The 10,777-nt window shown below is 38.9% G+C and overlaps 1 protein-coding gene across 1 annotated transcript in view; it reads left to right on the top strand.

Annotated features, from left to right (window-relative positions):
• The window catches only part of LOC112105978 (WW domain-containing oxidoreductase), a 666,029-nt gene that overhangs the window by 175,819 nt on the left and 479,433 nt on the right, over positions 1-10,777 (top strand). The window contains exon 7 of the mRNA XM_026663639.1: positions 7,872-8,057. Coding sequence (XP_026519424.1) covers positions 7,872-8,057 — 186 coding nt within the window. The remainder of the gene's footprint in view (positions 1-7,871; positions 8,058-10,777) is intronic.

The following is a 10,777-nucleotide window of genomic DNA, read 5'->3' on the forward strand; positions in this document are numbered from 1 at the left end:
GGTGAGTGCCTATAACAACAGAGCAAAGTTTACCAGACTCTGGACACTTTCCTGGCTGCTACCTGTAGCGTTCTGGGCAGCAGAGAGAAAAGCTTCTCCTCCTCCATGCCTGAGGTTGCAGGGATGAAAGACAATAAGGTAGCTTTCCAGTGGTGGAGAGAATCACGACTGCAATAGGATTTAATGGCAGGAAAAAGAGAGGGCAAAGCTCCTTTTTCTTCCCAACAATCAGAAAGGAGGAAAAACTGCAAAGTTATATAGGTGCTGAGCTCAGACCAGTGTGAAAGTTGGGAGGGCTCACATTAGCATCCAAGGAGAGTGGGAAGTCTAATCTTCCTACCCCAACTCCCATGCTCACGTTTTCAACAGCTAGGAGAGTGAGAAATACTAAAAGTGGTGGGGAGAGACATACCGGCTTGCAGAGGCTTCCATGCAGAATAGTAACATGCATTTTGGATTTCATAGCTGTGCCAGGACACAGGAACGGGACCTAAGATAATGTTTTTTCAGTTTGGGTTGAAATGCTGCCCTATGGGGGCATATTAGGACGGAGTGGAGAGCTGACAGTTGTTCTAGTTTGTCCCAATATCCTAAGTGTGGCACTTTCTGTGAGAGAGAGTTGTAACTGATGCCAGGTTATAACCCTGTGAAAGAAAGTCCAGTGTGGTGGATAATGATGCCTGAATATAGGAAATGTCCCTCACATGACTCAGTAGAAGAAGGAAGCCAGACATACTGGTATGCTTGGATGATAAAATCCTTTCTAGTGAAACGGCGCAAACTGATGAAATGTGAGGCATACCTCAAAGTCTGGAACATCAGTTTATCTGCCTCAGTGCTCTCAAATACAGAGACTCTTGATCTGAATTTAATAATATGCCCTACTACTAGTAGTTGGTGAACAGAGGTGGAATCCTGGGTGCTGCTTTGGGTTTCTGCAGGAGTCTGGGGAATCAGGGTCTCTGGAGCCAATATGGAGTGACTAAGCTGCTCTGAATCAGTTCTTCCATAACTTGTTTGAGAAGTTCAGGAGGAGTGGTAGAGGAGGGAAGGTGCATGTCTAGGGACTGAATTGGTCAAAGGAGAAAGTATCCACAGTAGTAAGTCAAAACAAAACAAAAAAACTTGACTCATCTTGACCTTTATTTTTTTAAGTTCATTCTGTAAACATTTCAAATGACAAAGTGTGTGGTGGGGGCAGGGTAATTCCTAAGCCCCAGGATTTCTAATATCACATAGCATGTGTACAGTGTGTAAAACAGCTGAATGTATGAGTCATGGCATGTTGACAAATTAAACTCTATCTGAATTCCCTTATTTCAAATCTAACTCCATGTTGTAGTTTAAGGTGAAATCCCATGTTTAGATTAATTTTGTAGGAGTTCTGAGGGTGGGATAGGTGTGAGAAAGGCCAACGGCAGGGTAACATTGCACATGTTGTATGAATTATTTCCTGATTTTTTAAAGGCAGAACCTGCCTTCCTTGTTCAGATGTTGACCTTTTAGTTTTATATGTAGAGGAACAAGCCCCCCATAAAGAGGAGAACTAGGCCTGTCTGCCGGTCTATTGACATCTATCTAACATCTACGCTCTTATATCACCATAGTATCTGAGAACTTTCCCAGATTTAAAAAAATAACCAGCAATATCAGTATTTTCCCCTTCCTTCACAGGAGGAAGGAGTAAGTTACTTGATGAGATTTGCTGGCTTTTTATGTATGTCCATTGTTATGCGAGAGGACGTACTGGCAGGAAAAAAACAAGACAAAAGGGTGAGTTTTACATCTAGTTGTGAATGCAGTCAGATATTGGTCACTCTTATTTCTTTTTTTTAGAAAGTTCTGGATTTACAGAAGTGCTGAATAATGTGGGGGAGAGGACTGAGCTGTACGGGCTTGTTCAGATGAGGTTTCTGGAGGCAGATGGACAGTTGCCCATAATGGCCTTGGAGTTTGAGCTGGGGGAAGGAGCTAAACTAGTTCAGTCCATTTCCATTTACCCATGCAGCCTCTTGGAGGTGGGGAAGGTGTATTTGCTGATCAACAGTGTCAAACGCTTCAAAAAGGTACAGCAGGATGAGAGTGGATGTATTTCTCCTGTCTGTGGATAAGAGGAGATCATCCATCTGGGCTACAGGTGCTGTCTGTGTATCTTGCCTTGCAGTGAAGCCTGTCTGACAGATGGCATTGGAGGCTATTTTTTGCTGTCTTCTCAATCAGCTTCCTTAGAAAAAGGAAGTCAGACATTAAGCAGTAGTTTATAAAAACACCATCATCAAGCGATGGTTTCTTTAGTACTGGTTAGATTATTCCATGTTTTAAGATGGTTAGTAGATACCCTCATAAATTCATTGAGACTCTGTTTGTTAGTGGGAGCTCTAGGTGTTCTCTACTATCCCTCCACGTAAGAAAGACTAATATCAGAGTCACAACTGGTGGCTCAGATTGCCCTCATTGTTACCATGACTTCTGTTTGTGTAAATGAGCTGAATTTCAAAAAGATGAGCATGGTTCTAGGCTTAGCTTGGTTCTAGGCTAAGCTTATTGTTCCTCGTGCTCCATGATGTCTTTGATATGGGGGCACTTTCTGTGAAATAAGATGTTTTTTCACAGCAAGAGGTGCCCAGTTTCTCTGGTTTATTGGAACAAGTCTGGGTTTAAAGTTATGTGACAGAAAAGTTCTGTGCGTTGTGACTTTGCTTCTTCTATAGCAGAGAAGTCACAGCTCTCTGCATCCATTTGTGGCTGTGACATAGGTCTACAGTTGCTTATGGGACTTAGGGGTTATGGCAAAGCCTTTTCTGTTAAATTTCTGTACAATTCCAAACAGTATGAACTTTTCAAATCACTTGAGAAGTGCCCCAGATGGTGTGACATTCTGCTTCATGGGAAGATTTGAGAACTATTCCCTTTGCATAACGTTCTAGTTAACTGTTTTAAATGGGAGAAGACCAAAGCCAAAAACTGCATTGACATTTTGGTGTGTTTGTTTAACCTCCTAATGCATGGGCTACATTTGTTGGAAAATATTATTCTTCCATTTGCAAATCTCCAGTAATTAATTCCCTTGAAAGTAGCTACTGCTGCACAGGGCCAGTTCACAAGACTGTTGACAGATCATAGTTTTGCATCATATGCTAACAAATTGATTGTTAAATTCCATAACGAATTGATTTATAGAGATGACTTAATTTCCATATCTTATTCATTTATTAACATATTCTGTATATTTTCAAACTACGCAGTTTCTATTCGAATTACTTTATTTCTTCTAATAGTAGATTCAGCATAGCACATATGATCTGAATAACTTGTCCAAGAAAAGAGTTAGTGACTTGTCATGGATATGTGCAGTGCACAAGGCTGGATATATTTTCAAGACATTAATAGAAAAAATCCCCTTGCTAATTCAGAACACTTTTTACAGTTATCAAATTCTAATTACTCATCAACATAGAGAGAGGGTTTTTTTTACCATCACAGTACCGCTTGCAGTTAAAACATTACATTCTTGGGTCTGCTATGCTGGGGATGGTAAGAAACGGTGACATTGTACTGTGGTAGAGCAGCCTATATGCTGGTCCCAATACATACTTAAATTGTAATGGTAGAATGCATTAGCTCAGTTGGTGCAGTGTAAGTCACTAGCTGAAGACATTTTAAGGAGACATAAGGGTAAATTTTCAAAACACTGTACAAGGTTTTAGCTGTCTGGTGCTTATAGAAATGTCAAATAGGAGTCATACAGTTAAAGAGAGCTGCCTCATAATGTCAACACTAGGCATAAACATAACAGAAAATCCTGCCTTGGTGCTGACTTTTTTTGTTGCTATTTACCTGTACCTTTGATGAAGAATAGTAGCAGGCTACTTTAAATGCAGAAGATTATTTTATAGGGGTCATAACGAAGGCTAATGCAGACTGCCCCAGTTTCTCAATAAACTGGTGAAATCAAGGTCATAGTCCTGCTATCCACTAAAACTATTTCAGTCATAAAGCAAAGCTTTAGTATCAGATGTGTGGCGTGAATTGTCATGTAGCCTGAACATTCAGATACTGCACAATGAGATGTTCAGTGATAAAAAGCACTGCACCTTGGAAACTAGAATCTGCCCTTGGTGGCTGAAATTCATGATCGTGCAAGGGCTGTTAATGGCTAATGTGAAATAAGTAGGTGATCTTTGTTCAGTTCTTATTGGGTAGGTGTCCACATCACAAAAAAACTACCATCACACTTGACACTTATTGGCCCCTTGTTAGCAGCCTCACTAGAGAGACCAGGGACTTAATGGACGTGGATCCTGAACTATCCTCTCAGTCCAAAAGGTGGTCCTTCCAGAACTGAAATGAGGCTCTGTAGCCATCTCTGCTGATGCTGCCCTCTGGGTAAAGAGGACTTCATTTTCCAGGACTGTAAGTCTTGCATCATTTACAAACACTAAAATTAACTAAAAATAAAAAATTCTGCTACTAACCGTTTAGCTAGGGGATTTGATTAAAGTGTTTCTATTTTTATTATTTGTATATTTTTGTACAGATAAAACTAATTCTTGTGATAGAATACTGTAGAGATTCATAATTTTAGAGACTCTCTTGAATCTTAATTACTTTTAGTTTAAAAAAAACTTTTAGTAAAAGATGTTATTTCAAAAATAAAAACCTCATTAAAAAGAGGCAGGAGTAATTCTCTCTTTTTATAAAACTCAATTAAATGCCTTTACAATTAAAAATTCACAGTATTTTATAGTTTTATATTCTGGAATCCTGTTTTTAATTAATTGAGCTGACAGGTTTAGGTACAGGGTACATATTTTGCCTCTGGTAGTTATTGTATAATTAGCATTAATGAAGGATATTAAAATGTGGTTAGGTAGAATATAGTCCAGGTTCATATGTGGGCTCGTTCTGTCTTATTGTGTTCTCTTACATCAGATTGTGTCGTTTTATGCGGTGTTCATTTGCCTTATAAATTTAAAGGCCAACTGAAAGTAACAATGAGGGATATTCTTTTTATTGTCATTGGTGTATTGAGAATTCACAATGCAGTGTCTTGTCATAAAGTCATTGCCAAGTACCAACTACAAAATTTATATTAATATACCTCACAAACTAGCTTTTTCTTTTTGAGGAAAAAAGATGTCTTGTATCTAGGACACTAATTCATAAATTAAATCATCAGATAAATATGAAAAAGTGAGATAATGCATATTCACAGTGTAAGCAGAAACTAAATTAAGCACTGTCCCTTGATTTTTATATGCTGAAGATCTGCAAAAATTAATGAAAGTTGGTTAATGGTGTATCTATGATAAATGTACACTAGGCTAACCCCTGCCCCTTGTCCCCAGCAGGTGCATACTAGAAAGGCAGTGTGTATATGGAGATGTTTAACAGGCCATCCACTGCATTAAATAGAGGTTTGGGGTGCCTGTCAGGGGAGAGACATGGGTGAGGCCAGTGAATCCATGGTGACATAGCCAGTGAATCCATGGTGACATAGCCAGTGAATCCATGGTGACATCCCTTTATAAGGGAAGCGCAATAAGCATGGATATAACTACAGCCTATGAGTTGGAGTAGTGGTGCTCCTGAGCAGTTTTGTAAGTGCTCTACACCCTGGGGAGGGGGCCCCTTCATCCTGACACTGATGGACCTCCACTGTGTCATGTCAGCCAACTTGCAGTTAGTGGCAAATGACAGGATTTGATTCACTGTCTAATCGTAATTCCAAATGGTTAAAAGTGCCTTATGTAAATCAAACTTACAATTATGAAAGAACTGCATGAAGATCAATAATTTTTAATATTTAAGTGCTCAGTGTTTCCTGTTTATTTTTTATTTGTACATTTCAATGGATTTTTTGCACATCTCTTTTGTGACCTGCTTTCCTGTCTTTCACTTAGTCAGGATGTGTGCGCACATCTGAGGGCAGAATTTGACCTGTAATATAGATCTACATATTTCAAGATGAGGCCAATAGGAGACACACACTGGTGCCATACCATGGTTTCCACTGTTTACATACTGCAGCACAGTTCTAAATCAGTATTATACTCCTGTGTAAAAAGACATGTATATATCTTATCTGCAAATGCATTCTTACAGAAGCTTCACATAAACTTTCTGAGGTGATACTGAGTCATCTAATACTTCATGAGATGCATTCTCTGAAGGTTTGTGACTTTGTATTCCTTTTGGCAAGCACAACATGCACCCTCATTTTTTTGTGCAAAATAAACTGAGGGCAGAAATGAATACTGGCATTTCATATGAGTGTTGTGCAGTTGCAATTCAGGTATGGGGCAAATTGTGCCTACAAAAGGAAGGTTGCCCTTTTGAAAATATGGTCTTATGTTTCTGTGTAGGTACTCTGGGTTGGTCATCCTTTGTCCCTTCCATCCATTCCTACTGTGTGGAGTGGGATTGCACAGGTGAAACACAGGCAAACTTTGACCCAGGATGCTTGAACAGAAACATAGAGGCACATTTTCAAAAATGCAGCTTCCCTTTCGCATACTTTGAATATCCAGAATTTATTTTGCAAGTGTAAAATGTGGGAGCAAAAGAAAGCAGAAGCCCTGCCCATTAGAAAATTTACTTCATAAAGCTTCTACGTCTTTCAATATTTTCCTCTAAAGATTTCTGTGATGCTTCTGCAAGAATGAACCTAAAGATAAAAATATGGGACTGTTGACTACTGATCAGACATCATTACATTACTATTTCAGAACTGTGACATAGTGAACTGTTTCTGGGTTTCTAGTTTAAATTTATTTTTAACTAAAGATTTTTATCTGTCTGTCTGTCTAATCTCATTGATGATAACATTCTCAGTATTGTCATATTAAACTGATGTCTGTCACCCCTTTTTTAATTTACCCCAAAGTCTTTTAGATAATTAGGCTGTTATTGAAGGTGGGATTTTCAACAGTGCTTAAAAGGTGCTTAGTGCCTAATTACCTTAGGCTTCTTTGGAAATCCAAGTCTTAATTTTTGACATTTCTCATAGGATTGTCTATGTAGAACCCCAATACTGGGACGCATGTGCCCTGCTGCTGCAGACTTGGAACCATCTAGAAAAGTGGTGATCATTGGCTTGTGCACTTGTCCTCTCATGGTACATAAGGAAGCATGGCCCACAGCCATCCCATCAGCAGGCAGTGGGTACTTGAAACAGAAGACAAACGAACCATTCTTCTGTTTCCCTATACTTGCACTTTGTTCTATTTTAAATTATACATTTTTGGGTTGGTTAGCTGTTTGTAAACATTAGAGCTTTTTAGCGTGACTTTGCCTATTTGGAAGTTAAATACGTGATATGGCTGACAGATAAAAAGTTGGGTTTTAAAAGGTGTCAGGTCTGCAGTACTTAAATGTCCATAATGTCTGTGCATGAAGGTGACTTGCATGGAGACTGCTCAGTTTGTGTAATCTTTACTCCTTGGGCACATTAAGACCAAGAATATGGGGTAAAATTCCTGTGGTTAGAGGAATTATGTTTTGCAGATGCAGCCTGTCAAATTTGAGCCGGTTCCCTGCTTTGGAGGTTTAATGACATCTGGAGTAGAATATCTGGAGGATCTGTCTAATATATCTATGCATGTCAGCCATCCATCCAGTGTCCACTATTTTTCTGACCATTCCAAACCCTTTGTGTTGATGGTGGACCTGGAGATGCAAAGTATTTGAGCTCCAGTTGTTCAGTTACCTTTGTTTTGTTTGTTTGTTTTTCCAGTGGAAGTTCTGAAATGATAAGAAGGTGGCATAAATCACAATCACAATACATTTAATTACATCTAATTCTTTGTACTTTTTTATTTACTTGATTTGATTTAATTTTTTAATGTCAGCGTATCTTGTTGATTATTCAGGCCACTCCACATGCTGATCTGCAATGCTGCTGTTTTTGCTGCTCCATGGTCCTTGACAGAAGATGACCTAGAGGCCACCTTCCAGGTGAATCACCTGGGGCATTTTTACCTTGTCCAACTTCTTGAAGACATTCTACGCCACTCATCTCCAGCAAGAGTTGTGATGGTTTCATCAGAATCACACAGGTTGGTTAAAATCACAATCTGTTCTTGATTTAGCTCTGACTGTCCCTTTCTGCAGTCCTTGGGATGAAACCACCACACTGGAAATACCAAACTTTAAAATAAAAATACCAATCCTACAGTGCTTACTCTTGCTTGAGCAATCATTTTTGAAGTCAGTAGGATTTACTCATATACAGGATCTGTCCCTGAGATTCTATGTGCATACAAGTTTCATAATACTGCATAGGTCGGTCTTGGTCACTCTTTGTATGAATGCAGATTTTTCACTGCACTTCAGGCCACTCATTGATTTTGCTAGGAGATGGAATAATAAATGATTAAATCTGAATGGCATGACCTTTATTGATTTGTCATTCAACAACTTCAACATCTTACCAAGAAGAATGTGCAGTTATTCTAGCAGGAGAAACAATGCAATTAAAGACTGCTAGATGAAATCCAATTGTTTTATAATGAGAAATTAGGGAATTCAATGCAGACATTAGCTGTATAATTGTAGGAAGGGAAGTTTGTTAGTTAGTCTATATTAGAAATCTCGCTGTGCCTCTTTTGGTTAAATTTTCAATTAAGATATCAGACGGCACTTCTCTCCGATTACCTTTAGGAGTACAATTTGGCAAAAAGCACAATATGAAATTTCAAACATGTTTGCAATGATTTTAAAATGTTTTTAATAACTGAGAGAAGGAAGTTTTTAAAGACAAAACAATTACTACCTGAAGTAGATTATGGCCCAGATTTTAAAGGTAGTTAGGCATTGCTGCACTTAACATTGCAACAGAAAACTGATTTAGACGCCTAAATCCCTCTTTCAAAAGTGATTTAGGCAATAAGGGGTCTAAATCCCATCTACTGTCAATGATATTTTAGTGCAGCAATGCCTAAATACCTTTAAAAATCTGGACCTCAGGGCCCAATTCTGAATTCTTTCTGCATCCAAAGCACATGCTGGCTTCAGATTTAGTTCAGAATGTGCAGGGATTGCAGGATTATTAGGCCCATCATGGCCTGCTTTAAAACATTATTGTTGATTTCTATTTCACTTTTTTGCATGGTGTGCAAGAGATTTAGCAAAGCAAGAGGAAAAATGTGCAACTACTTTTATTTATTTATTTCTGCACTGTTTTAAGAGACCCAGAATGAAGCTTATTTTTTTAATCATGTTTCCATAGAATGTAACCCTGGAGACCCGGTAGAGAGAGACCAGCCAAGGGTCAGACTGAAATCTTTATCACTTCCAAACAGAGGGGCTTATGGTATAAATGACACACTGAAGATAGATTTACTTTTACCATTTTAAATTTATGACGGCTGAAATGAAAGGAAGCAATAGAAAATGCCAGTAATAATCCTCCCTGGTGTTAAAAGACATGAAACATCTAGTAATTAGGTGGTAACAAAATCTGGACATCCTTATCTTTGCAAATCACACCAGGTTTGTGAAAGCAAGTTGCAGAGTCCTGTTAGGAGTGAGGGAGGCTACTGTGGGGCAGGCAAGATAGCTCTAGAAATAAATCTGCCAACTCCAATCACTTGCCAGATGTGGAGGGCACAATGGGATATGTATAAATGAGCTGTTATTTAATGGCAGATTATGTTGAATTGTCAGCTGCTTGTTTCCCTTTGTAAGCTTGTATCTCAAATAGTATTTTAAATGACATCTTTGGTTTTTTTCCCCCTTAAGTGCTGTGTGGAACTAGAGCTCATATCTTTACACAGATTTATCTTTGTTTTGAAAAATAAGATTATTTTAAAGTGCTCATTGCTAACTGAATGAGATGAGCCAAGTTTTATGGAAACCTAACAAAAAATAAGTCACTGTGCATGTCAGAATATAATTACTAATCCAACCTATTGCTTTTCTGTTTTAGGGGTTCATTTCTTGTGTCTTAGATCATATTTAAACATTTAAAATAATTGTTAAATGGCTGTTTTTTCTAGCTGTTCGGTGACAATAAGCTGATGCAGAGACCTAGTTTAGAGAGCAGGTCTTAATACTAGTAGTGCTTTCCAACTTACTTGAGAACTCTGAGCCTTAAACCGTATTGTAAAACAGAAGTGTTGGTATCTAATTACTTCCATAAACCTTGGCTGAATCTTTTTGTTGGAATCAAGACTCCCTGTTAGGGGGAAAATAAAGTCCTATGTTTGCAGAAATTATTATGCTAGACTGCTCTGAGGCAAAACATTTATTTGCCTCTCTGGTCCTTTGCTCAATTTTATTTACTTATTTGGATTCAGTGCAAATGAATTGAGTTAAAAGTAATTTTATAAGTAGTTTAAGTACATCATATGAAAATAAGAATAATAAGTAAATTGACTTTCCTCCTATCTTTATTTCTGTGTAGTTAATTTGATTGTCCAACAAAGTGAATGGCGCTGCCGACGTAAGACTGACTCACAGGATTGGGCAGAAAACGTGTCGCTACATTCCTATTGTGTTGATGATAGACACAAAACACTGTATTTGTATAGTATACTTCGGTGTTTTAGACAGCTACTAAGGCAGGGGTCGGCAACGTTTGGCACACGCCTCGCCAGGGTAAGCACCCTGGCGGGCTGGGCCAGTTTTATTTACCTGCTGACGCGGCAGGTTCAGCCGATCGCGGCCCCCACTGGCCGCGGTTCGCCGTCCTGGGCCAATGGGGGCGGCGGGAAACGGCGCGGGCGAGCGATGTGCTGGCCGCAGCTTCTCGCCGCCCCCATTGGCCCGGGACGGC

This window comes from Terrapene carolina, unplaced genomic scaffold (genome assembly GCF_002925995.2).
Source record: "Terrapene carolina triunguis isolate 2854851 unplaced genomic scaffold, T_m_triunguis-2.0 Scaffold33891, whole genome shotgun sequence".
Classification (NCBI taxonomy): Eukaryota; Metazoa; Chordata; order Testudines; family Emydidae; genus Terrapene; species Terrapene triunguis.